At 29.0% G+C, this 27,662-nt stretch overlaps 3 protein-coding genes across 3 annotated transcripts; all 3 read right to left on the minus strand.

The window, feature by feature from the left end:
• Positions 1-558: 558 nt before the first annotated feature.
• On the minus strand, positions 559-1,948 carry LOC135128306 (uncharacterized). Its single transcript, XM_064055218.1, has 2 exons — positions 1,883-1,948; positions 559-1,827 (listed from the first exon to the last, which is right to left on the minus strand). The coding sequence occupies exons 1-2, from the start codon at positions 1,929-1,931 to the stop codon at positions 644-646; spliced, it is 1,233 nt and encodes a 410-aa protein (XP_063911288.1). The 5' UTR covers positions 1,932-1,948; the 3' UTR covers positions 559-643.
• Positions 1,949-8,426: 6,478 nt separating this feature from the next.
• LOC135128166 (uncharacterized) lies at positions 8,427-10,229 on the minus strand. Its single transcript, XM_064055060.1, has 5 exons — positions 10,172-10,229; positions 10,066-10,122; positions 9,908-9,973; positions 9,822-9,857; positions 8,427-9,765 (listed from the first exon to the last, which is right to left on the minus strand). The coding sequence occupies exons 1-5, from the start codon at positions 10,227-10,229 to the stop codon at positions 8,561-8,563; spliced, it is 1,422 nt and encodes a 473-aa protein (XP_063911130.1). The 3' UTR covers positions 8,427-8,560.
• A 7,591-nt stretch (positions 10,230-17,820) lies between these two features.
• Positions 17,821-19,607, minus strand: LOC135128307 (uncharacterized). The gene is made up of 5 exons (XM_064055219.1): positions 19,502-19,607; positions 19,396-19,452; positions 19,239-19,304; positions 19,148-19,183; positions 17,821-19,092 (listed from the first exon to the last, which is right to left on the minus strand). The coding sequence occupies exons 1-5, from the start codon at positions 19,557-19,559 to the stop codon at positions 17,888-17,890; spliced, it is 1,422 nt and encodes a 473-aa protein (XP_063911289.1). The 5' UTR covers positions 19,560-19,607; the 3' UTR covers positions 17,821-17,887.
• Between the last annotated feature and the right edge of the window lie 8,055 nt (positions 19,608-27,662).

The following is a 27,662-nucleotide window of genomic DNA, read 5'->3' on the forward strand; positions in this document are numbered from 1 at the left end:
ATTCGAGAAATGGGAAAATAAAAAAAAGATTAGTAGCTGCCGAGATAAGACCACTAGTTAGGATAAGACTGCTTTTGGCATTTTCTGATAAGAGAACAGTTCTTAAAAAAATCTGTCTTACGCAATAAGTTACAAATCACTATTTTTTACGTAAAATATTTAGACTTATCTTTAAAAGACATATTCTTCGTAATCGTTATGGTTACAGTGATAATAAAGCTTCCAGCTAATAGCCTGTAACAAGAAATGATATGCTAACCAATGCTTTACAAGTTGATAATAATTATATTTTTATTTAGATTTTTGCAAATTTCATGGAAAACTAGTGCTAAATGTAAGGTAATTTTAATTGTATGTCGTTTATTTTTTATGATTTTCACAATCTATGCAATATTCATGCATAGTTTACTTACTTACTTGAAAAACTGCAAATTTTAAGAAATTAATAACGGACAGACAATGACAGAGACGCGGAAACGGGGACTTGCATTTTCATGCTTTGAAAGAAATTTTTTTCGCGATATTCGTATTTGTTTAAGGTTGAAGAAGGTTTTGCAATCAACTTTAAACTGGATTTATTAAAATGTGCCAGAAAATAATTTTTATAATTATGTAAATTTAACAGAAACAACATTGTACAATTTCATAGTTCTAACTTCTCTATGACTTTGTTAACCACGTTTGGGTCGGCAGGAAGATCCACACCTACAATATACTCAACAATTTCAGACATATTCACGTTCCCCAAACGCCACTTCTGATCTCCTATATCCCGTAAGAGCTTCGTCAAGCCATGGAAAGCTTTTTCCAATTTCAGTTTCTTAATCGTCTCGCCAAGATCTTTAACGCTAGTGCGCCATTTCTGCCCTAAATCATCACCCTTCGCTCGTGAATTCGTGAAATATAATTTTAAAACAACAATCAAGTTCTCCTTTGAATTTTTTCCATCTTTGGCCAGTATCATTTCTTTGATAATATGAATTAACCCATCAAACCCGTAATTAATGTCTCCCCCCAATTTGTTAGTTACTGTAAAAAATTCCAGTGGGTCGTTCAAACTTTCACCTAGTATTTTTCCCAAATCAAAGTGGTCTGCCAATTCTTCCAAAAAGTAACACATTAAATGAATCCCCGTCTCTTCGGTGAAAATTCTAGTCAAGTTTAACTTAATTTTCTTTTCAATTAAAACCTCCATGCTACCGAATGGTCTAAAAAATTCTCCCATCCCTTGAAACAACCCCACATTCCAGTGAAAATCGCCACGATTCGGTGCTAACGAGACATCGCCCATGACGCCTTCAAATCCAGATAAGGACGTCTTCAGCTTATCGGCACTTATTTTGGAGACGCGTACCATGATGGCCAAAGCTTCACACTGAGAAGAATAATCTATGCTAAGAGCAGCCAAAATTTTTGACATCTTTCCAGACATTTCTTCCGGTATCGATTCTGGTTCAAAATGGTAGCCATGTGTCTCACCAAGTGAAAACAACTCCTTTGGAGGAACTGGATTTTTAAAGTATTCGTCGTAGCTTTGTTTCTTAACAGTCCAAGTTTTATCGGAAGTCCCAGCTGGAATGTAAACTCCGCGTCCATCTTCATAAGAAAAACCGAAAGCATCGCCGGTTAGACCATCATAGAGAAGACTAATGTTGTTGTGGTAGTCCAAAAGCGCTACTTTTTGTTTTTGTGGGTTGTAAGGTATATAGTAGGCTTGTTTTGCCAAAACTCGATAGAAATTACCAGCCTTGTTTTCTTCGGAATGGCCTGAGTTTTCTTCGGAACACTCACATTTTTGATCGGAATGGTGCTTTATGTTAGCTCCATCTTTGAAACAAGCAAATTTTGCTGAGAAATTTATTACGGACTAATAAATACATACCGATTTTTAAAATATATAGGATTAGTATGACAGTCACAGGTGCCTTCATTTTTTGATTTACAAAGTAAATGCGGTGCACCGGCTTTTATAAGTTGTGTATTGACGTAATCGTTATCTTTGGACTCATAACCTAAATTTAATGGTGTTTTTTGAAAAACTTTTATGTTAATTGTCTGTCACACTTATGTTAAACTATGTATATCAAGTTTGCTTTTCAAAATTAGAAGTGAAGGTAATATTCCAATGTATATCGACTCCTAGCACTAAGTTCCCTTAATCATAGTCCTCTTAACACATCACTTTCAATAATTAAGTTGGACATTCTGATTATTGGCAGCAATGTCAGTTCACAGTTGTCAATTTGACAGGAGCTCACCAAAAAACCAATAGGAAGATGGCAGCTACTGCTCAAAATTTCAATTTATATCAAGTATGCCATCATAAAATTTTAAATATGCTGCCAACTTGACAAAACTAATCATAAACTTTCATAGTTACTCGGTACTTAGGTAATTAAAATTAAACTATTCACAAACTCGTTTTTATGTTCTTTTTTTGGGTTGTAAGCTACATGCGTATGTATTTTTTTGCATGAAGTTAATATACATTACCACACTTTTGGAAGATGTTTTCTTACGAAGACACGTCGCCTGAGAACTTGTTTGATCCACAGACCTGAGCGCGCTCAAGCCAATGTCGACTCTAAGCAACTATTTTTTTTTTTTAACTAAAAATTAATTCTTTAATTGCGTTTGACAATTAACAAAACGTCCTAAGCATTGCTAGTGGAACCATAATCATGAAATGGATTTTTTTCGGGAAAGTGAAGTTAATTTTTACACATTTAAAAGTTAAAATATCGAAAAATTTAAAAAAACAGAAATTGATAAGTTGCCAAAACTGATAATGTTGAAAAAATTGAGAAATCGAAAACATGAAAAATCGGGAAATCTAAAAATCGAAAAGTCGAAACATTTTTAAAGTCGAAAAACCAAGATGGCAAAATTAAAAAATCGAAAAATTGAAAAATAGATATATTGAAGAACTGAAAAATCGTGAAATTCAAACATGAAAAAAAATAGGAAAATCTAAAATTTAAAAATCGAGAAATTCAACAATCGGATAATTGAAAAATCGAAACATTGAAAAATTGGAAAATTGAAAAATTAAAAAAAAACGAAAAATCGAAAACTTAAAAATTCCGAAAATTGAAAAATTGGAATATACTCGTAGAAGAACTGAAAACTCAATAAATCGAAAGACCTAAAATTTTAAAAACTGAAAAGTTAAGATATCGAAAAGTTGAAAAATTGAAAAATCGGAGTATAAAACAGTCGGAAAATTGAAAAACCCAAAGTTTAAGAAAGGAAAAATTGAAAATCCTAAAAGTAAAAAGTCCAGAAATCGAATGATCCAAAACTCGAAAAATCGAAAATTCGAAATGCTAAAAAATCCCAAAACTCAAATGTCGAAAAAATGAAAAATACATGAAAAATTGAAGAATCGAAAACTGAAAAATCACAAAATTGAACGAAGTATCCAAAAATTGGGAAATTAAAAAATTGAAAAACTGAGAAATCGAAAAGTCAAAAAACCAAAGTCGAAATATTGCAAAATTAAAAAATCAAATACTGAAAAATCGAAAAAGTGAAAAACTGAAGAACTGAAAAATTAAAAAATATTGAAGAACTGAAAAATCGAAAAGTTGAAAAATCTAAAATTTTCCACACTGAAAAATTAAAATCTGGTAAAATTGAAAAATGGAGGAATGTGAACATCAAAAAAATTAAAATTCGAAATCATAAAATTTAAAAATCGAAAAACTGAAATCAACAAATCGAGAAATCGGAACTCGACAATTAAAAAAATTGGAAAATCGAAAAGCCTACAAACAAAAAAATAATAACATCGAAAAATTAAAAAAATGTGACATCCAGAAATTGAAAAATCAAAAGAACGAGAAATTAAGGAGTCGAAAAGTCGAAAATTTGAAAAACTGAGCAATCAAAATAGGCAAAAATCGAAAAATCGAAAAGTTAAAAATGGAAAAATTGTTAAGCCGAATTGAATAATCAAAACATCGAAACATCCGAATCTCGATAAATCGAGATCTCAAAAAATTGAAAAGTCGAAAATTAAAAACTTCGGAAAATTAAAAAGTTAAATTATAGAAGAACTAAAAACTGAAAAATTGAAGGATCTACAATTTCAAAAATTGAAAAATTAAAATACCGAAAAATTGAAAAATTGAGAAAACGAAAAAATTAAAAATCAAAAAATAGGAACATCGAAAACTCTAGAAGTCGTTCAAAGAAACGAAATGTTGAAAAATTGAGAAATTAAAAATTGGAACATTGAGAAATCGAAAAACCAAAAAAGCCAAGTTGAAAAATCGAAGAACTGAAGGACTAAAAAATCGGAACTTGGATAAGTCGAGAAATGGGAAAATCAAAAATAGATTAATTGAGAAATCGGAAAACTGAAAATTTAGCAACGTCAAAATTGAAAAATAGAAATACTGAAGAACTGAAAAAAAGCGAGGAAACGAAACCTATAAAATTTAAAACATTTTGAACAATTAAAATATCGCAAAACTGAAAAATTGACAAATCGAAACTCCAGAATTTAAAAAATTGAAAAATTGAAAAATGGGATAAATGAAAAATCAATACATGAAAAAATTGAAAAGCCCAAGAGTAAAAAATCGAAAAACCGAAAAATTAAGAAGTCGAAGAAACGAGATATTGAAAAATCTCAAAACTGAAAGAAATATCCAAAAATTGAGAAAGTAAAAAATTGGAAAATTGAGAAATGGAAAAACCAAAAATGCAAAATTGAAGATCGAAGAATTGAAGGACTGAGAAATCGAAACTTGGAGAAATCGAGAAATGGGAAAATCAAAAATAAATTAATTGAGAAATCGGAAATCTGAAAATTTAGCAACGTCAAAATTTGAAAAATCAAAAAAATAAAAATACTGAAGAAGTGAGAAATTAAATAATCGATAAACCGAAATATATAAAATTTCGAACATTGAATAATAAAATATCGCAAAATTGAAAAAACGAGAAATCCACACATCAAAAAATTAAAAAATTAAAATTCGAAAATGCAAAATTTAAAAATAGAAAAACTGAAAAATTGACAGGTCGAGAAATCGAAACTCCAGAATTAAAAAAATTGAAAAATTAAAAAATCGATTGACTGAAAAATCGAAACATCGAAAAATTAAAAAAAAATGGAAAATCGATAACTTAAAAATTCCGAACATTGAAAAATTGGAATATACTCGTAGAAGAACTGAAAACTCGATAAATCGAAAAACCTAAAATTTTAAAAACTGAAAAGTTAAGATACCGAAAAGTTGAAAAATTGAAAAATCGGAGTATAAGACAGTCGGAAAATTGAAAAACCCAAAGTTTAAGAAAGGAAAAATTGAAAATCTAAAAAGTAAAAAGTCGAGAAATCGAAAAATCCAAAACTCGACATTTCGAAAATTCTAAATACTAGAAAATACATGAAAAATTGAAAAATTGAAAAATCATAAAATTGAACTAAATATCCAAAAATTGGGAAATTAAAAAATTGAAAAATTGGGAAACCGAAAAGTCAAAAAACCAAAGTCCAAATATTGCAAAATTAAAAAATCAAAAACCTGAAAAATCGAAAAAGTGAAAAACTGAAGAACTGAAAGATCGAAACTTTGGGAAGTCGAGAAATGGGAAAATTAAAGAATAGATTAATTGAGAAATCGGAAAATTGAAAATTCAGAAACGTCAAAATTTGAATAATTAAAAGATATTGAAGAACTGAAAAATCGAAAAGTCGAAAAATCTAAAATTTACAACATTGAAAAATTAAAACATCCTAAAATTGAAAAATGGTGAAATCTAAACATCAAAAACTTAAAAATTCCAAAATCTAAAATTAAAAAATCCAAAAACTGAAAAATCAACAAATCAGGAAACCAAAACTCGACAATTGAAAAATTGGAAAATTGAAAAATCGGATCATTCAAAAATCGAAAAGCCAAAAGTAAAAAATCGAAAAACCAACAAATCGAAAAATCGAAACATCGAAAAATTCAAAAAATGTGACATTGAGAAATCGAAAAATCAAAAGAACAATATATTGAAGAGTCGAAAAATGGAAAAATTGATAAATCGGGATTCAAAAAAATTGAAAAATCGAAAATTTAAAAATTCAGAAAATTGAAAAATTAAAATATCTTAAAGTTGAAAAATTGAGAAATCGACATATAAAACAGTCGAACAATTGGAAAATCTAAAGTCTAAAAAAGGAAAAACTGCAAATCCAAAAAATAAAAAATCCAAAAATCGAAAAATTCAGAAGTAGAAAGATCGAAAATGCGAAGAAACGAAATATTCAGAAATCCCAAAACTGAAAGAAGTATCCAAAAATCGAGAAATTAAGAAATTGGATAACTGAGAAATCGAAAAACCAAAAAAGCAAAGTCGAAAAATCGACTAATTGAAGAACCGAAAGATCGAAAAGTCGAAAAGTCGAAAAATCTAAAATTTAAAACATTGAAAAATTAAAATATCCTAAAATTGAAAAATGGTGAAAGTAAATAACAAAAAATTAAAAATTCGAAAATCTAAAATTTAAAAATTTAATTTTCTAAAAATTAACAAATCGAGAAATCAAAACTCGACACAATTAAAAAAAATGGAAAATTGAAAAATCGGATAATTCAAAAATCGAAAAATCGAAACATGGAAAAATTCAAAACCTGAGACATCGAGAAATCGAACAATCAAATAAACGAGTCGAAAAGTCGAAAAGTCGAAAAATTCAGAAATCGTAATAGACCAAAATCGAAAAATCGAAAAGTTAAAAACGGAAAAACTGATAAATCGAGAGAATGGAAAAAATTGAAAAAAATATAGAAGGACTGAAAACCCGAGAAATCTAAGAATCTATAATGTTAAAAATTGAAATATAAAACAGTAAAAAAATTGAAAAATATAAAGTTTAAAAAACGAAAAATTGAAAATCCCAAAAATAAAAAATCGAAATCTCGAAAAGTCGAAAAACGAAATACTAAAAAATCCCAAAACTGAAACAAAAATATCCCAAAATTGAGAAATTAGACAATTGGAAAATTGAGAAATCGAAGAACCAAAAAGCAAAGTCGAAAACTCGAAGAATTGAAGAACTGAAAAATGGAAACTTGAAGAAGTTGAGAAATGGAAAAATCAAAAAGAGATTAATTGAGAAATCGAAAAATTGGAAATTTAGCAAAATCAAAATTTGAAAAATTGAAAAATAGAAGTACTGAAGAACTGAAAAATTAAAAAATCGAGAAATCGAAAAATCTAAAATTTAAAACATTGAACAATTAAAATACCACAAAATTGAAAAATCGAGAAATCTACACATCAAAAAAGCAAAAAATAAAAATTCGAAAATGAAAAATTCAACAATGGAAAAATTGAAAAATCGAGAAATCGAGACACCAAAATTTAAAAAATTTTAAAATCGGATAACTGAAAAATCCAAACATTGAGATATCCATAAATCGAAACATAGAGAAAATCAAAAACTGAGACATCGGGAAGAAAAATTAAAAATTGAAAAATTGATGACTGGAGAAATTGAACAATCAAAACATCGAAATATCTGAATTCGATAAATCGAGAAATCAAAAAATTGAAAACTCGAAAAATTAAAAAAATGAAAAATTGGAAGATCGAAAATTTAAATACTTGGTAATCGAAAAACCTAGAATTTCAAAAATTGAAAAATTAAAACATCGAAAAGTTGAAAAATTTGAGAACTCGATGTACAAAACAGTCGAAAAATTTTAAAATCTGAAATCAAAAAATCCAGCAGTCCAAAAATTCAAATATTGAAAAATCCCAAAAGTGAAAGAAATATCCAAAAAAATGAGAAATTAAGGAATTGGAAAATCGAGAAATCGAAAAACTAAAACAGCAAAGTCGAAAAATCGTAAGCTTAAAAGATCGAAAAATTGAAGCGTTGAAGAAGTGAAAAACCGAAACTCTAGGAAGTCATGAAATGGGAAAATAAAAAAAGATTACTTCAGAAATCGGAAAACTGAAAATTTAGAAACGTCAAAATTTGAAAAATTGAAATATCGTAAAATTGAAGAGGACAAAAATTGAGAAATCGTATCATTGAAACATCGGAAAATTTGAAGAATGGAAAAGTGCTAAATTGAAATACTGAAAAATTGAAACATACAAAGTTGAAAAATCGAGAAATCGATAAGCGAAAAATCTCAATAGCGTATTTATAAGCCACAAGCAGGACTGTGCCACTTTTTAACATTTAAATAACATTTATTCGACAAAACTGTAGGATGACATCATCAACTCCTGGGGGCCATCAACGGATAAATTTTGACTAACGACTTGACACGATTGTAATAACTATGTATAAATTGGAAAATGTTGTTTTTTTTTTCCCAAAAATCTTAACATCTAAGGGAAAAACTCAACACGAATTCATAAACCATAAACAGAGGGAAAATTTTTTTTTTTAATTACATATACTATCATAAAATATGGAGATTACGTTATTTGATTGTTGGTGACAAATTTTGGTGAGATGGTCGAAACGGGTTAGTTCTTCGTAGTGGATGTGTATCAGATCAGCTATAATAAAAGTAAGTGCAATTTTCGTCCGTTGGTCTTAATGCTTTTTGTCTTTTTTTGCCTTTAATGCATTCAAAACCTTCCATACTGAACGTTTGTTGCCAGGCAGTTTTTGGTCCGAGATAGTTTTAAGAACTTCATACATATCGACATCACCAATCTGCCACTTCTTCTCATCGTCCATACGTTGCAAAATTTTAAATATTTTTCCCAACTTTCCATCCAATTTAGTCTTTTTAATAGTTTTTCTGATACTCGAGATTCCCCCTGCCCATGTTTTCTGGTAGTCGTCTTGAACTCCTCCTTTGTAGGTAATATATCCAGACACAGTAGCTTCTATGCTTTCATACGAACGTTTTCCATGCAAATAGCCCACGCTTTCAGAAACAACGTAAATATATCCACTGAAACTATGCCTAATGTGTCCTCCGAACCCTGCTACTATTTCAAAAAACGTCTCCTCGTCATCCAAATGTGGTGTTATTGCATCGATGAGGTCAGAATGGGGTGCCAAAGCTTCGAGAAAATAACCCAAAAGATGAAATTCTGTTTTGCTATTTAACAACTGCTTGTAATTCAACTGTACGTTTCTTTTTTTCAAGGCCTCCATTTCGCCGTCCAAATAACCAAAGAAAACTTTCCATCCCTTGTAGTAGCCGAGGGTTTGGTATAGATCACTCCGCAAGTCTAAATCACTGAGTGGTTTATCCAAAACTTGCTCATAACCCTTTATTCTTACTAAATGAACAGAACTGGCGGTCTCCAGTGCGTAGGCAAATGCTTGGCACTCGTCGTTGTAAGCCTGACTCTGGCTTGACAAAATTTTGAATAATTTCTTTTGAAGATCTTTTGGGATAGTTTCAGCGGTGATTTTCATTCCTTTTGTTTCACCGAGTTTGTAGAGTTCTTGTAGGGGGACTTGGTTTTTTGAGTATTCGGAAAAGGACTGTTTTTTGGCGAGCCAGGTTTTGTCGGAGACTCCGCCGGGAATGTACACTCCTGCGGTTTCAGCGTTGATAAAGACGAACACATCGCCTGTTTGACCGTCGTAGAAGCCTGTTGCGTTTATATTGTAAGCCAAAACGGCTACATACTGAGTGTTTTCCTTTTGTAAATCGCAGCCGAATTTAGGGTTGTACGAATATTTTATCCCTGTGCCCTTTTCTTTTGGTTTTTTACTTTCTTCACTGCTGCTTTCTTCTGAACTTTTACATAATCCTCCGCCTTCTCCAGAATGTTCATCTAAAAATTAGTAAAATAATATTCACTAACTATTCGTGAATCGTTGAATATTTTACCGCTATGTTTTTTGGAACCTTTTTCAAAAAGTTTGCCTAAAAATTTTTAAATAGTAACTAAAGTCTTTAATTTCGTTACTAAATACCTAATCCATCGTTCCCTGTAGGGTGTTTCCAGCCGAATCCTTTATGTCCTCCCAAATGTTTACCTACTGGTAATAAAAAAAACCAAAGCATACTTAAAAAATTATGTTGTAACGTTTCAAAAACTTTCAAAAACTGGCACATTTTCAAAATTTCTTACCTTCTTTACTTTCTCCGGAGTGACTCTCTGGAGAATCCTTCTTCTCTTTACTTTCATCTAAAAAGCGTTAGTTAAATTTGCTATTCTCAGTCGAAACTTAGCTTACCTTTAGCGAGAGCAGTTAGAACCAAAACAAAAAGTAGAAGTACTGGAAGTCGTTCCATTTTAAAAATGGAACTCATCCACTGTGTGGTACCTTTTTATATGGTGGTTTATGATGTATTTTTAAATTTTAGATTTAGTTCTTGCGTCAAGAGTTCGTCTTCATTACGTTTGCTATCTATGGTAACACGATGTAAAATTGGGATTTAACCACATGGAATTCATTAAAACCAAAAACATATGTACATTCATTTTACATACGATTTACAGATAAGAAATTCGAAAAATTTTATTTTTTGGGTTAATTTTGAATGTATTTGACACAGAATATACAAAAAGATTTAAAAAAATTTCAAAATTAATTGAAACTATAAGTGTAAATTCGGTATACAGTCTGTAGAAAATTTTATGGTAAGTGTGCACAATAAAATTATAAATATACAAAAAATGTTTATTAACAAAAATACATTTTTGACGTCAAAAAAGTAAATTTATGACGTTATCACTTATCAGTAGCGTCAATAAACAGTTTATATCCATTTTATTTTTATTTTAGATTATAGGGGTTATTGCGAAAATTAAAAGTTGTTCAGGAAACTGGACTTAAGTTTAAGCATACTTTTTTGTTGGAACCAAGTGCTTGTACACAGTTAGGAACGGAGAAAGGTATTAGATTATCATTATATCATGTTATTATAATTTTTGTGCATATTTTTTATGGTTATTCTGCTCATCAAATTCTGTCGTAAAACAATATTATTGTTTAAGATAAGATAAACATAAACCAAATAATGTTTTGCTTAAAAAAACTGCATAAACATGTATTTTGGACTTTTTACAGTTGTTAAAAAAGCACTGAAAGGAGAACGTGGAAGCATTTTTTAGCATATTTAATTAAGTTTGTATTTCTAGGGAAAATGAAATAGTAGTTTCGAGTCCAAAAGTCATTTTTGGCTTCATTTGTTCGAAAAATCCTGCCATTTTTCCAGGATTGTCCAATGAAATAAGTATGGCAATTTTTAAGATTAAAAAAAAATACTTTCAAAACTAATATTTATAAAATATGACCCAGGGACAGAAACGTGCTGAATTTTTCTGATCACTGATCAGCATACCGAAAAATCGAAAAATTGAGAAATCGAAATAGAAAAATTACAGTTACAAACTGAAAAATTGGAAAATATAAAATTTAAAAAATCGGTAACCCGAAGAATTGAAAAATCGATAAATTGAACACTAAAAAAATGAAAAATTGAAAAATCGAAATCCAAAAAAATTAAAAATCTAGAAAGTGAAATATTGAAACATTAATAACATGTCGAAAACTTGAAAAATAGAGAAATCTAAAAATCGAAAATTTGAAAAATTTTTAAAATCGCATGATTAGGATGTGAAAAATATCAAAAATTACAAAATGAGAAAATGTAAAATTTAAAAAATCGAAAAATTGGGAAATCAAATAATTAAAAAAAAACGAAAAATTGAAAGATCGGAAATCGAGAAATCGGAAAACCAGAAATCGAAAAATCCAAAATTTAAAGAAAAATTGAAAAATCCCAAAACCGATACATCCAAAATCGAGAAATCAAGAAGTCAAAATATATAGGATTAGTATGATATTTGGAATTATTGAAGAACTGAAAAATCTAAAATTTAAAACATTGAAAAATTAAAATATCGTAAAATTGAAAAATGGAGAAACCTAAACATCAAAAAAATAAAAATTCGGAAATCTAGAACCTAAAAATTGAAAAACTTAAAAATCAATAAATCGAGAAATCGGAACTCGACAATTAAAAAAATTTGAAAATTGAAAAATCGGATAATTAAAAATCGAAACACCGAAAAATCGAAAAGCCAAAAGTAAAAAATCGAAAAACCGACAAATCGAAAGTCAAAAACTCGAGAAGTCGAAAAATTGCAAAATTGAGAAACCGAAATAGGCCAAAATCGAAAAGTAAAATTGATAAATCGAGAGATTGAAAAAAATTGGAAAATCGAAAATTTAAAAATTCGGAAAATTGCTAAATTAAAACATAGAAGAACTGAAAACCCGAGAAATCGAAGAATTTTAACAATTGAAAATTTGAATTATCGAAAATTTGAAAAATTGACAAATCAAAATATAAAACAGTCGAAAAATTGAAAAATCGAAAAATTCAGAAGTAGAAATATCGAAAAATCGAGGGAACGAAATATTGAAAAATCCCAAAACTAAAAGAAACATCCAAAAATTGAGAAATTATACAATTGGAAAATTGGAAAATCGAAAAACCAAAAAAGCAAAGTCGAAGAATTGAAGAACTGAAAAATCGAAACTTGGAGAAGTCGAGAAATGGGAAAATCAAAAATAGATTAATTGAGAAATCGGAAAACTGAAAATTTAGCAATGTCAAAATTTGAAAAATTCAAAAATTAAAAATACTAAAAAATCAAAAATCGAGAAATCGAAAAATATAAAATTTAAAATATTGAACAATTAAAATATCGCAAAACCGAAAAATCGAGAAATGCACACATTAAAAAATCAAAAAATAAAAATTCGAAAATGTAATATTTAAAAATCGAAAAACTGAAAATTTAACAAATCGAGAAATCGAAACTCCAGAATTTAAAAAATTGAAAAATTGAAAATTCGGATAACGGAAAAATCGAAAAAAAGCCCAAAAGTAAAAAATCGAAAAACCGAGATATCCCAAAATTGAAACATAGAAAAATTCAAAAACTGATGAGACATCGAGAAACCGAAAAATCAATCGAAAAGTCGAGAAGTGGAAAAATTGAAAAATTGAGAAACCGAAATAGGCCAAAATCGAAAAATCGTAAAGTTAAAAATGGAAAAACTGATAATCGACAGATTGAACAATCAAAACATCGAAACATCCTAATTTCGATAAATCGAGATCTCAAAAAATTGAAAAACTAAAATATAGAAGAACTGAAAACTCAAGAAATCGAATAATTTATAATTTTTAAAATTGAAAAATTAAAATATCGAAAATTTGATAAATTGAGAAATCGAAATATAAACAGTCGAAAATTTGAAAAATCAACAGTTTCACACGAAAAACTGAAAATCCAAAAAATTAAAAATCGAAAAATCGAAATATGTACTAAAAAATCCCAAAACTCAAATATCGAAAAATTGAAAAATACAAGAAAAATTAAGAAATCGAAAAGTCAAAACAGCAAAGACGAAAAATCGAAAACTTAAAAAATCGAAAAGCTGAAAAATCGAAAAATTGAAGAACTGAAGAACTAAAAGATCGAAACTTTGGAACGTCGAGAAATGGGAAAATCAAAAAATAAATTAATTGAGAAATCGGAAAACTGAAAATTCGAAAAGTCGAAAAATCTAAAATTTAAAACTTTGTAAAATTAAAATATCGTAAAATTGAAAATTGGAGAAATCTAAACATCACAAAAATAAAAATTCGAAAATATAAAACTTAAAAATCGAAAAACTAAAAAATCAATAAATCGAGCAATCGCAACTTGACAATTAAAAAAAAATCGAAAAGCCAAAAGTAAAAAATCGAAAACCGACAAATCGAAAGTCGAAAAGTTGAGAAGTCGAAAAATTGAAAAACCGAAATAGGCCAAAATCGAAAAGTTAAAAACGGAAAAATTGATAAATCGAGAGATTGAAAAAAATTTGGAAAAAGTAAATTTATGACGTTATCACTTATCAGTAGCGTCAATAAACAATTTATATCCATTTTATTTTTATTTTAGGTTATAGGGGTTATTACGAAAATTAAAAGTTGTCCAGGAAACTGGACTTAAGTTTAAGTATACATTTTTGTTCGAACCAAGTGCTTGTACAGAGTTTGGAACGGCGAAAGTTATCAGGTTATCACATATATTTTGTACATATTTTTTGTGGTTGTTTTGCTCATCAAATCTGTCGTAAAACAGTATTATTTCTTTAGAATTCAGCAAGATAAGATAAACAACATAAACCAAATAATGTCTTGCTTAAAAAAACTGTATAAACATGTATTTTAGACTTTTTACAGTTGTTAAAAAACCACTCAAAAACAGAACGTAGAAGCATTTTTTAGCATACTTAATTATGTTTGTATTTCTAGGGAAAATGAAATAACAGTTTCGAGATCCAGAAGTAATTTTTGGCTTCATTTTTCCAGGATTGTCCAATGAAATAAGTATGGCGATTTTTAAGATAAAAAAAAATACTTTCGAACCTAATATTTATAAAATCTGGCCCAGGAACAGAAACGTGCTGAATTTTTCTGATCAGTGATCAGCATGCCGAAATTTATATCTCAGAATTTTTTGCGAAATTTTATGCAACTTTTTGAAATTTTTCAATGTCGAAAAATTGCGAAATCGAAATAGAAAAAATCGAAAAGTTACAAACTGAAAAATTGGAAAATATGAAATTTTAAAAAATCTATAAACCGAAGAATTGAAAAATCGATAAATTGAATACTAAAAAAGCTGAAGAATTGAAAAATCGAAATCCAAAAAATTTAAAAATCTAGAAACTGAAATATTGAAGCATTAACATGTCGAAAACTTGAAAAATAGAGAAATCTAAAAATCGAAAATTCGAACAATTTTAAAAAGCGCATGATTAAGATTTGAAGAACATCAAAAACTGAAAAATGGGAAAATGTAAAATTTAAAAAATCGAAAAATTGGGAAATCAAAAAATTAAAAAAAAAACAAAAATTCAAAGATCGGAAATCGAGAAATCGGGAAACCAGAAATCGAAAAAATTTAAAAGAAAATTGCAAAATCCCAAAACCGATACATCAAAAAATCGAAAAATCAAAAGTCAAAATATATAGGATTAGTATGATATATAGAAATATTGAACAACTGAAAAATCTATAATTTAAAAAAAAATGGGAAATCGAAAATTTAAAAATTCCGAAAATTGGAAAACTGAAATATGGATAGAAGAACTGAAAACCCGAGAAATCGAATAACCTAAAATTTTAAAAACTGAAAACTGAAGATGTCAAAAAGTTGAAAAATTCAGAAATCGAGTATAAAACAGACGAACAATTGAAAAATGTAAAGTTTAAGAAGCGAAATATTGAAAATCGAAAAAGTAAAAAGTCAGAAAATCGAAAAATCCAGAACTCGAAAAATCGAAAAGTCGAAATACTGAAAAATCCCAAAACTCAAATATCGAAAAATTGAAAAGTACAAGGAAAATTGAAGAAACGAAAAACTGGAAAATTGAAAAAATTGCACGAAATATCGAACAATTGAGAAATCGAAAAGTCAAAACAGCAATGTCCAAAAATCGCAAACTTAAAAAATCAAAAACCCGAAAAATCGAGACATTGAACAACTGAAGAACTGAAAGATCGAACCTTTGAGAAATCGGAAAACTGGAAATTTAGAAACGCCAAAATTTGAAAAATTAAAAAATATTGAAGAACTGAAAAATCGGAAAGTCGAGAAATCTAAAATTTAAAACATTGATAAATTAACATATCGTAAAATTGAAAAATGGAGAAATCTAAACATCACAAAAATAAAAATTCGAAAATCTAAAACTCATAAATTGAAAAACTGAAAAATCGAAAAATCGAAACTCGACAATTAAAAAAATTGGAAAAGAGAAAATCGGATAATTCAAAAATCGAAAGATCGAAAAATCGAAAAGCCAAAAGTAAAAAATCAAAAAACCGACAAATCGAAATATCAAAAAATTCAAAAACTGAAACATCGAGAAATCCAAAAATCAAAAGAACGAGAAATCGAGTCGAAAAGTCGAGAAGTCGAAAAATAAAACAGTGTAAAAATTGAAAAATCCAAAGTTTAAAAAACAAAAACTGAAAATCTAAAAAATTAAAAATCGACCAATCGAAAAATCCAGAAGTCGAAAGAGCGAAAAGTCAAAGAAACGAAATATTGAAAATTCCCAAAACTGAAAGAAATATCCAAAAATTAAGAAATTGAAAAATTGGAAAACTGAGAAATCGAAAAACCAAAAAAACCAAGTCGAAAAATCGAATAATTGAAGAACTGAAAAATCGAAACCTGCAGAAAATATGGGAAAATCAAAAATAGATTAATTGAGAAATCGGAAAACTGAAAATTTAGCAACGTCAAAATTTGAAAAATTGAAAAATAGAAATACTGAAGAACTGGAAATTCAAAAAATCTAAAATTGGACAATTAAAATACCGCAAAATTGAAAAGTCGAGAAATCCACACATCAAAAAACCAAAAAATAAAACTCCAGAATTAAAAAAATTGAAAACTTGAAAAATCGGTCAAGTGAAAAATCGAAACATCGAAAAATTGAAAAACCCAAAAGTAAAAAATCGAAAAACCGAGATAGCCAAAAACCGAAACAAAAAAATTCAAAAATTGAGACATCGAGAAATCGAAAAAACAGAAGATCGAGAAATCGAGAGGTCGAAAGCCGAGAAGAAAAGTTAAAAATTGAAAAACTGAGAATCGAGAAATTGAACATTCGAAGCATCTGAATTCGATAAATCGAGAAATCAAAAAATTGAAAAATCGAAAAATTTGAAAAAAGAAAAATTGGAAGATCGAAAATTTAAAAATTCGGTAATCGAAAAACCTAGAATTTTAAAGATTGAAAAATTAAAACATCGAAAATTTGAAAAATTGAAAACTCGATGTACAAAACAGTCGAAAAATTTAAAAATCTGAAATCAAAAAATCCAAGAGTCCAAAAATCGAAATTTTGAAAAATCCCAAAACTAAAGAAATATTCAAAAAAATGAGAAATTAAAAAATTGGAAAAATTGAGAAATCGAAAAACTAAAACAGCAAAGTCGAAAAATTGAAGCATTGAAGAAGTGAAAAATCAAAAGTTTGGGCATTCGAGAAATGGGAAAATAAAAAAAAATACTTCAGAAATCGGAAAATTGAAAATTTAGTATCGTCAAAATTTGAAAAATTGGAATATCGAAATATTTAGAAATCGTAAAATTGCCGAGGACAAAAATTGAGAAATCGTATCATTGAAACATCGGAAACTTTGAAGAATGGAAAAATTGAAAAAGTCCAAGATTGAAATATTGAAAAACTGAAACATTTAAAGTTGAAAAATCGAGAAGTCGAAAAGTGAAAAATCTCAGTAGCGTATTTATAAATCACAAGTTCAGGACTATGCTACTTTTTAAATAACATTTATTAGACAAAACTGTAAGATGACAACATCAAGTCCTGGGGGACATCAACGGATAAATTTTAACCAACGGTTTAACACGCTTCCAATAACTATAAATTGGAAAATGTTGTTGATTTTTTTTTCCAAAAATCTTCACGTCTGAGGGAAAAACTCAACACGGATTCATAAACCATAAACGGAGGATATAAAATTTAAATTACATCTACTGTAAAATTTGGAGATTACCTTATTTCATTGTTGGGGAGATGGTCAAAACGGGTTAGTTCTTCGTAGTGGTTGTGTATCAGATAAGCTCTATCTAAAGTCGGCTTATAGATAAATCACTTAGAGTCGATATTGGCCTGAGTACGCTCTGGTCTGTAGATCAAACAAGTTCTCAGGCGACGGCATGACAAACTTAGACATTTAAAATTCTATTATTCTCTTTTTTATACCTTCTTAAAATCAGGAAATTGTAAAGTTTTGGTGGTTTTGTGTTCCCAAATAATTATTTTATTTACGCTAAATGAAAATATAACAAAACTATAACAACATCAACAATAACCATATAAGTGCAATTTTCGTACGTTGGTCTTAATGCTTTTTGCCTTTTTTTGCCTTTAATGCCTTCAAAACCTTCCGTACTGAACGTTTGTTGCCAGGGAGTTTTTGGTCCGAGATAGTTTTAAGAACTTCATACATATCGACATCACCAATCTGCCACTTCTTCTCCTCGTCCATGCGTTGTAAAATTTTAGATATTTTCCCCAACTTTCCATCCAATTTAGTCTTTTTAATAGTTTTTCTGATACTCGAGATTCCCCCTGTCCATGTTTTCAGGTAGTCGTCTTGAACTCCTACTTCGTAGGTAATATATCCAGACACAGTAGCTTCTATGCTTTCATACGTACGTTTTCCATGCAGATAGCCCACGCTTTCAGAAACGACATAAATATATCCACCGAAACTATGCCTAATGTGTCCTCCTAACCCTGCTACTATTTCAAAGAACATCTCTTCGTCATCCAAATGTGGCGCTATTGCATCGACGAGGTCAGAATGAGGTGCCAAACCTTCGAGAAAATAACCCAAGAGATGAAATTCTGTTTCACTGTTTAGCAACTGCTCGTAGTCCAACTTTATGTTGTTTTGTTTGAAGGCCTCCATTTCGCCGTCGAAATAACCGAAGAAAGCTTTCCATCCTTTGTAGTAGCCGAGGGTCTCCTGCAAATCACCCCGCAACTCTAAACCATTGACTGGTTTATCCAAAACTTGCTCAAAACCCTTTAGTCTTCCTAAATGAGCTAAACTGGCGACCTCCATTGCGTAGGCAAACGCTTTGCACTCATCTTTGTAAGCCCGACTCTGGCTTGACAAAATTTTTGACAATTTTTTTTGAAGATCTTTTGTAATAGTTTCGGCCGTGATTTTCATTCCTTTTGTATCACCGAGCTTGTAGAGGTCTTCCAGAGGGACTAGGTTTTTTGAGTATTCGGAAAAGGACTGCTTTTTGGCGAGCCAGGTTTTGTCGGAGACTCCGCCGGGAATGTACACTCCTGAGGTTTCAGTGCTGATGAAGACGAAGACTTCGCCTGTTTGACCGTCGTAGAAGGCTGCTGAGTATGTAATGTAGGCCAAAACTACTGCATACTGAGATTTTTCCTTTTGTAAGTAGCAGCCGAATTTAGGGTTGTACGAATATTTTATCCCTGAGCCCTTTCCTTTTGGTTTTTTATTACCTTTACTGCCGCTTTCTTCTGAACTTGTACATAATCCTGCGCCTTCTCCAGAATGTTCATCTAAAAATTAGTAAACTAATATTGACTACTATTCGTGAATCGTTGAAAATTTTACCGCTGTGTTCTTTGGAATCTTTTCCAAAAAGTTTGCCTAAAAATTTTTAAAATAGTAACTATGTAAAGTCTTTAATTTCGTTACTAAATACCTAATCCATCGTTCCCTGCAGGGTGCTTCAGGCCGAATCCTTTATGTCCTCCCAAATGTTTACCTACTGGTAACAAAAGAACCAAATCATACTTAAAAAATTGTATTGTAACGTTTCAAAAACTTTCAAAAATTGGCACATTTTCAAAATTTCTTACCTCCTTTATTTTCTCCGGAGTGACTCTCTGGAGAATCCTTCTTCTCTTTACTTTCATCTAAAAAGCGTTAGTTAAATTTGCTATTCTCAGTGGAAACTTAACTTACCTTTAGCCAGAGCAGTTAGAACCAAAACAAAAAGTAGAAGCACAGGAAGTCGTTCCATTTTAAAAATGAAACTGATCCAATGTGTGGCACTATTTTTATATGGTGGTTTATGATTTATTTTTAAATTTTAGATTCATTTCTTGCGTCAAGTATCCGTCTTCATTGCCTTTGCTATCTATGGTAACACGATGTAAAAATTGTGATTAAACCAAAAACATATGTACATTAATTTTACATATGATTTACAGATAAGCATTATGGAAAATTTTATTTTTTGGGTCAATTTTGAATATATTTGACACAAAATATACAAAAACGTAATATAAAAAAAAATCCAAATTAATTGAAACTTATTTAACCTGTAGAAAATTTTATGATATGTAAGTACAATAGAATTATGAATACACAAAATATGTTTATTAAGTATTTAAAAAAAAAATGATATAACAGACTATTAAATCTCCGGTTAAATATGCAGGATAACATGTCCTTTCATTGTTAATTAATAATCCATTCTTATCGTTGCTCATACGGTTTAACATAAAAAATATACTTTGACGTCAAAAATTAAAACTATGACGTTATCACTTATCAGTAGCGTCAATAGTCAGTTACTGATAGTTACATTATTCTTTTATTTTAGATTATAGCGGTTATTACGAAAATTAAAACTTGTCCAGGAAACTGGACTTAAGTTTAAGTATACTTTTTTGTTGGAACCAAGTGCTTGTACACAGTTTGAAACGGAGAAAGTTATCAGGTTATTATAATTTTTGTACATATTTTTTGTGGTTGTTTTGCTCATCAAATCTGTCGTAAAACATTATTATTTCTTTAGAATTCAGCAAGATAAGATAAACAACATAAACCAAATAATGTTTTGCTTAAAAAAAACGTTATAAACATGTATTTTGGACTTTTTACAGTTGTTAATAAAAAGCACTGAAAAACAGAACGTAGAAGCATTTTTTAGCATATATAATTATGTTTGTATTTCTAGGGAACTAGATGATAGTTTAGAGATCCAGAAGTTATTTTTGGTTTCATTTCTCTAAATTTTATGCAACTTTTTGAAATTTTTCAATGTTTTTGTCTCATGAAAATTTCGATATTATTTTGACATCGAAAAATGACGAAAATAGAAAAATCGAAACACCAAAAGACCGCGAAATCGAGAAATCCAAAAATTGAAAAACTGTAAAATATAAAAATTGAACTGAACACTAAAAAAAATCGAAACATCGAAATCTCCGAAACATTTTAAATACCGAAAAATTGAAAAAGTGAGAAATCGAATTCCAAAGAATTGAAAAATCTAGAAACTGAAAAACAAATCTAAAACTTGAGAAACCAAAAAGCTGAAAAAAAAATTATAAGTTCGAAAAACTGGAAAGATAGAAGTAGAGAACTGAAAAATCAAAAGAACGGAAATCGAGAAATCGGAAAATCCAAAATTTAAAAGAATAATTGAAAAATTAAAAAAAATTGAAGAATCAAAATATTGAAAAATCCCAAAACTAAAACATAAAAAATCGAGAAATCAAAAAGTTAATTCAAAGTCGAAAAATTAGAAAAATTGAAAAATTGATAAGATAAAAATTGGGGAAATGAAAAAACTGAAATCTCGAAATTTTGGAAAATATAAAAAAGTTGAAGAAACAAAAAATTGAGAAATCCCAAAACTGAAACGCCGCAAAATGGAGAAATTGAAAAAATTGGAAAATCGGAAAATAAAAGTTGAATTTGAAAAATTCCAAGATTGAAATGAGGAAAACTTGCGGAATCGAAAAATTGAAGAACCGAAACAGAAAATGAACATCAGAAGAAATGACAAAAAATCCAAAAACGAACATCAGAAGATTGAGAAATTGAGAAACTAAATCGAAAACTCGAAAAATTGAGAAATCGAACCGAAAAATGCAAACGTTAAATTTGAAAAATTAAAATGTAAAACCGTGTTGTAAGTTTTTAACACCAATTGATTGATATTGATTGACTGAATATTTTCAATTAAAAAAAGTCGAGAAATCGAAAAATTGAAAAACGTAAATTTAAAAAATTGAATAATTCAAAAATCAAAAAACTGAAAACTCAAAAATTTAAACATTTGAAAAATTGAAAAGATCTAAGTATCGAACTAAAAATTGAAAAAAGGGAAAATCGAGAAATCGAAAAATCTAAAATTTATAACTCGAAAAATGGAAGAGTCGAAATTTTGAAAAATTCCAAAACTGAAATATCAAAAATTGAAAAATGGGAAAAAATTGAAGAATAAAAGAACTGAAAAATCCCAAAACTAAAACATCGAAAAATTGAAAAGTGGAAAAACTGAAAAATGGAAAAGTTGAAGAAACAAAAAATTGAAAACTCCCAAAACTGAAACATCGAAAAGTGGAAAAATCGAATAATTGAAAAATCAAAAATTCGAAGAAGAAAAATCGGAAAAATGGAAAAATCAGAAAACCAAAGATTTACAAAACTAAGAAATCGAGAAATTGAAAAGTGGAAGAAAAACTGAAGAATCGAAAAATTGAAAAACCAAAAAATCGAAAAATCGGAAAATAGATGAATCGAAAAATCGAAGAAACGAGATTCTGAAAAATTCCGTAACTGAAATGAGAAAAATTTGAGAAATTTAAATGCCGAAAAATTGACAAATCCAAACATCAGAAGATTAAAAATTCGAGAAATTAAAAAGTCGAAAACTCGAAAACTCGAAAAATCATGAAATCGAAGTAGGCGAAAACCGAAAACTCGAAAAGTTAAAAATTGAAAAATTGGAAAATCGAAATCAAAAAAATTGAAAAATCCAGAAACTCAAATGTTGGAAAATTAACAAATCGAAAACTGAAAGATTGGGAAATCTGAAAATTCGAAAGATGAAAAATTTTTAAAATCGAATTATTAATTTCAAGTACATCAAAAAATATATATACTCGAAAATTGAAAAATGGAAGATTTAAAAAATCTAAAATTTGAAAAATGAAAAACAAAAAAAACGGGAAATCGAGAAATCGAAAAATTTAAAATGTAAAAAATAGAAAAATCGAAAATTCGAAGAATGTAAAATTCAAAAAATCGAAAAATGTAAAATTTAAAAAACGTAAAAAATTGAAAAATCAAAAAATTTTAAAAATTGAAAAATTTAAATATACGAGAGTATCGCACTAAAAAAACGAAAAATGGGAAATCGAAAAATTAAAAAATCGAAAAATTTTATTGAAGAATCGAAGAATTGAAAAGTCCCAAAATTAAAATATCGAAAAATTGAAAAATCGTGAAACCAAAAACTCAAAAATTCGAAATCGAAAAATTGCCAAAATTGACAAATCGAAAAGGAAAACAAATCGAAAAATCGAAAAATTCAAAAAAACATTCAAATGGAAACATTTGAAGAAGCAAAAAATTGAAAAATCGCAAAACTGAAACATCGAAAAATGAGAAAATGAAAAATTGGAAAATCTGGAAACTGAAAAGTCAAAAATTCGAATTCGGAAAATCGCAAAAATTGAAAAGTCGAGAGAGTGAAATATGGAGTCGAAAAACTGAAAAAATCGAGATGCTGAAAAATTCCATACCTGAAATAAGGAAAATTTTGAGAAATCGAAATAGGCCAAAACCGAAAACTCGAATATGTTAAATATTAAAAATTGAAAAATTAAAAAAAAAAATCGATAAGTCGAAAAATTGAAAATTTGAAAAATGGATAAGTCGACAATCGAGAAATCGAAAAATTGAAAATTTGAAAACTGTAAAAACCGAATAAATTAAAAATCGAAAAATCAAAAACTTAAAAAATCGAAGAATTGAAAAATCCCAAAACTGAAACATTGAAAAATTGAGAAATCAAAAAATGGAAAATTCGGGAAATCGAACAATCGAAAAAGCGAAAATAGAACAATCAAAAATTTGAAAAATGGAAAAATTGAGCAGTTAAAAAAAATCGAAATACGGAAAAGTCGAGAAATCGAGAAATGTGAAAATCGAAAAATTAAATAATCCAGAAACTGAAAAATGAAAAAATCGTAAACTGAAAAAAATCGAGAGATCGAAAATTTGAAAAATCCAGAAGTTGAAAAATCGAAAAATTGAAGAATAAAAAAACTAAAAAATTCCAAAACTGAAATATCTCAGTTCTTAACTTACAGGAATTCTTATAAAAAATAAATGAAATTTGCAAAATCAAATTTTACGAGCCTAAGTTTTTGAAAAATTTAGGCATGTTTTATTGTACTTCAGATGAGAAATTCATTCAGTTAACTTATTAACTAATAAAAAAAAAACTTCTTTGCGTAATGCGAAAAAGTGAACAAAAAATTATATGGTAACTACCTGATATCAGACATTTTTTGCAGAGTTTTTATTCATCGATACATCGCACAGGAAAATGAATCTCAATGACGCTATGTGGATGAATAGAAATTACGAATGTTACAATTCGCCAAAACAAATTAAAAAAAAAAATCGACAATTTATACGGTCAAAGAACGGAAAATTAAACATTCTTCAACGCAATGTAATAGATTTAGAATTTAGAAGTATTTTGTTGTTTTTGCCAAAGATCTGGTTGCCTTTGGTAAAAACTCAACACTGATTCATAAACTACAAATCCGGCTATTTTTTCGTATGTCTTAGAGTTCGTGAAACGTCCAGAAAACATGAAAGTAAAAACAACCACAAGAACAATAATCTTTGATACCAATTTAACATTTATTAATTTATTCACGACCGAAATTCCGCAAATCGATAAAAATAGAACGATTACAATTTATTTTGAATAATTCGCCTTTATGTTAGTTCCTGTACTTTCACGTCGATTTAACCCCTTGGCATCACTCAAAATTCACCGCTCCAATCAATAATCCGTATAATAAAGGAAACTGGCGAAATGACTCCGACTCTCCGGTTATGCTAATGCAATCGAAAGTTCTTGCTTAATTCTTTTCTCCACAATGCTCATAATCATAAAACACATCCTGTGAAGATCCTACTCTTTATGATAATGTAGCAGCGGTTACAACAGGTGTAAGCTACCGAATTACTTAACGATGATGTCCAAACAACGAATTTTATGGCCAGTTATTGTCAATTTCCTATCCAGTTTTGCCATTAGCATTTCTATCCACATTTTTTAAATTAGCCACCGTAACTTATTGTTGTTTCAAATTAGCATCTCTATCTTGTAGAATACAATATTTTAATGTATTCCAACGGTAGATTCGAAAAATGCGGTATTATTAGTGTGTCATTGAAGCGATAGCATCGACTGTAGCTCATAATTTGTTATTGTGAATATGTAGGAACTTATATAATATTTAAATAAATTGAATCGTGCTAATTGCGGTCATTACTAATCATTACCGCGAGATTTATGAGCACATGTGAGGGAAAAATCGGCCTTAGCAAAAAATATTTTAATTAAAATTGAACACATGATTAATTTTAAGGTCGCACCTCGAAGAGCGATTTCTTGCAAATGACAAGCGATTTTCCTTCGCCATAAACGGCGTCGAGAAAACGCAACTCATTTCGCATACTGCTTGTTTCCGTTCAGGTTGGCATAACACTCTGTAACCTTTCAACTATGTTACACCTTCATTAATAATATTTTTTTGTGGTGCAAGGTTGCTCTTGAATGGTATCTCGCGATCGTGGCACGCTTCGAATTTTCAGCGTGTTTTCCTGCGATAGTGTGGAAAACAAACGGTTTCCGCATCGAAAGGTCATTGTTAAGATGTATTGACTGATGACGGATTTGCTTTTTTTGCTGGATGGGTCGCAACCAAAGCAGTTATTTATTGTCTGCTTAAATGTCAATTTTGATAACTTAATGTGGCTTTTAATAAATGCGGTCTTCAATTAGTGGAACGGCTCTAGTGTTTGGATTGCTTTTTATAGATGTTGAGAGGGTATTGTTTGGGAATTTGCCATTGGTGCGGTATTTGCGGGTCGGGGCAAAAAATCAAAATTGCCACTTCGAGAATTTTAAGAATTATGGCGTTTATTAATGAAATGAGTAATTATCGAGACGATGTTCGTGGCATTTAGGTGAATGTTAATTATGCTTCCGTTTGAAGTAATTACATCCATTACGTATTGAAAGGAGAATAAAAATGTTTTGAATTGGTCATAAATTTTCTACAAAAACAAATTTATTTAAACGAAAAAGGTCAGGTTAATTTTATCAATCAAAATAAAAATTAATGAACGTTCTAAAAGCGCAAAAAGTTGCGACGATAAATATGTGGAATTAAATGACTTGAGGTTTTCTAGAATAGTGTTTAGAGAAATGTGCTTTAATAAAATAATATATGGGTGGAGTTGACGTCATCAAGTTTTCGGAGGGGATGACCAGATACATTTTTGTCACGTTTACAATTTTAAAATTTTTGCAAAATTATGATATAATACACAAGTAAAGGTTAAAGTTAAGGTCGGATTAATAGACCACAAGTATAGTAACATATTATTTAAGATATTTCATCACAAACAATGTAGACAGAGAAGTGCGAACCCCATTTCCTTGAAACTAGAGTCCTCTGTATGTTGTATTTTAACACGGAAGTCGTGAATCCTCCGCCTACTACTTTATCATTAGTAATTTATCTAAATTCAAATTATAATTTAAGACACTGGTTTTATTGCCCATTTATCCTAATCTTTGAATCATAGATCGCGTTGATTATGATACAAAACACCTGAAAAGTATTTATGATGCATCTATAGAATGACTGTATTCACCATCACAAAAAGACACCACATACTCTAAAATGGCTTTCAAAGTGGTACTCACTCTATATTTTTTTCATGTTTATGGATCTTGTAAAAAATAATAAACATAATTGTTTATATGTAATTAACTTCCAACATTTAACTCAGACTTTTACTTTTTTTTAACATAATATAGTTAAGTCGTATAGAATTACCATCCGAATACACTAAAATCTGAAGCAAACTGAACTTCCCTCTTCGCTGAAGTACAGACGTACTAATCTAGCTTCTTCGAGAAATTATAAAATTTGATTATAGAAAATTTTATTTATTTTATGACAACCCCTAAGAGAATTCAAAACTGAAAGAGGATTCAAAATTCAAGGCAGATTCATGAACCACAAGTATAAACCTATGTTATTTTATAAATATTTGATAAAATTTAAATGGCGTTTATGAAGCAAAATTTTGAGGTGATAGCATACAGATAGATGTAAACGAAAAACCTATTGTTTCATATTCTGAAGTTCATGCCTGATACGTCGAGAAAACATGAAGGTAGCAATGCGCCGAATGGACCTTATTACAATACAATACGAACTAAAGGAACAATGATTAAAAAATTCGACAACAAAAAGTGACAAAAACATTGTCAAAGAAGGCGACAAAAAAAGACAGTAAAAACACAAAAAGGCCACAATAAAGCAATAAAAAATATTTAAAAAAATCGCCAAAAAAGGGAGTAAAAAAATACCAAAAAATGACAAAAAAAGACAACAAAAAAACAAAACGACGCCCAAAAGATGGCAAGAACGAAACAAAAAAGCAAAAAAAAATTGATCTCATGGACTATCCTCGCTCTTGAAGTAGAATCAAACAAATCCATTTTTTTAGGAAAAAAGTAGACAATTGTTAAAAAGCGAAAAAAGAGGAGTAAAAACGACAAAAGACACGAAAATACAAAAAAATGACTAAAAAAGACAAGAAGAAAAGGTAAGAAAAGCAATACAGTAAAATCAACGGAAAAAGGCAACAAACGGCCAAAAACCGCGAGTATTTCAACAAAAAAAATCGTCAAAAATGGAGTAAAAAAACACAAAAAAGCAAAAAAAAGGATGAGAAAGAGCCAAAAACAGGGCAAGAAAAGTAACAAAAAAAGAAAAAAATAGATTTGATGTTGTTAGGCAGAACTTTCCTCATTCTTGAAGTGAAATCAAACGTATCCAATTTTTTAGGAACAAAAATCGTCTTGACTAGATTTGATTTGACTTAATTTTATTTTATTTAGGCAGTTATTAAAAAAGCGACTAAAAGGCAACAAGAAAATGAAAAAAACGATAAAAATGAGAAGAAAATTAATAAAAAATTTCGACAAAAAATAGAGAAAAAACGGTGAAAAGGCAAAAAAGTAACAAAAAAGCTAATTTCCTCTTATTAGATATATTTTTTT

This window comes from Zophobas morio, unplaced genomic scaffold, assembly GCF_036711695.1.
Source record: "Zophobas morio isolate AGI-343-1 ecotype UQ-CSIRO unplaced genomic scaffold, CSIRO_AGI_Zmor_V1 ptg000012l, whole genome shotgun sequence".
Taxonomy (NCBI): domain Eukaryota; kingdom Metazoa; phylum Arthropoda; class Insecta; order Coleoptera; family Tenebrionidae; genus Zophobas; species Zophobas morio.

Bases quoted from the DNA above. Each gene is read 5' to 3' on its own strand.
- LOC135128306 (XM_064055218.1), bottom strand. From the start codon at position 1,931: ATGAAGGCACCTGTGACTGTCATACTAATCCTATATATTTTAAAAATC. The intron at 1,828-1,882 runs GTATGTATTTAT...CTTGTTTCAAAG, and splicing joins CCTATATATTTTAAAAATCG to ATGGAGCTAACATAAAGCAC.
- LOC135128166 (XM_064055060.1), bottom strand. From the start codon at position 10,229: ATGGAACGACTTCCAGTACTTCTACTTTTTGTTTTGGTTCTAACTGCT. The intron at 10,123-10,171 runs GTAAGCTAAGTT...AACGCTTTTTAG, and splicing joins TCTAACTGCTCTCGCTAAAG to ATGAAAGTAAAGAGAAGAAG. The intron at 9,766-9,821 runs GTAAAATATTCA...ACTAATTTTTAG, and splicing joins AGGTTCCAAAAAACATAGCG to ATGAACATTCTGGAGAAGGC.
- LOC135128307 (XM_064055219.1), bottom strand. From the start codon at position 19,559: ATGGAACGACTTCCTGTGCTTCTACTTTTTGTTTTGGTTCTAACTGCT. The intron at 19,184-19,238 runs GTATTTAGTAAC...AAAAATTTTTAG, and splicing joins TGCAGGGAACGATGGATTAG to GCAAACTTTTTGGAAAAGAT. The intron at 19,093-19,147 runs GTAAAATTTTCA...ACTAATTTTTAG, and splicing joins AGATTCCAAAGAACACAGCG to ATGAACATTCTGGAGAAGGC.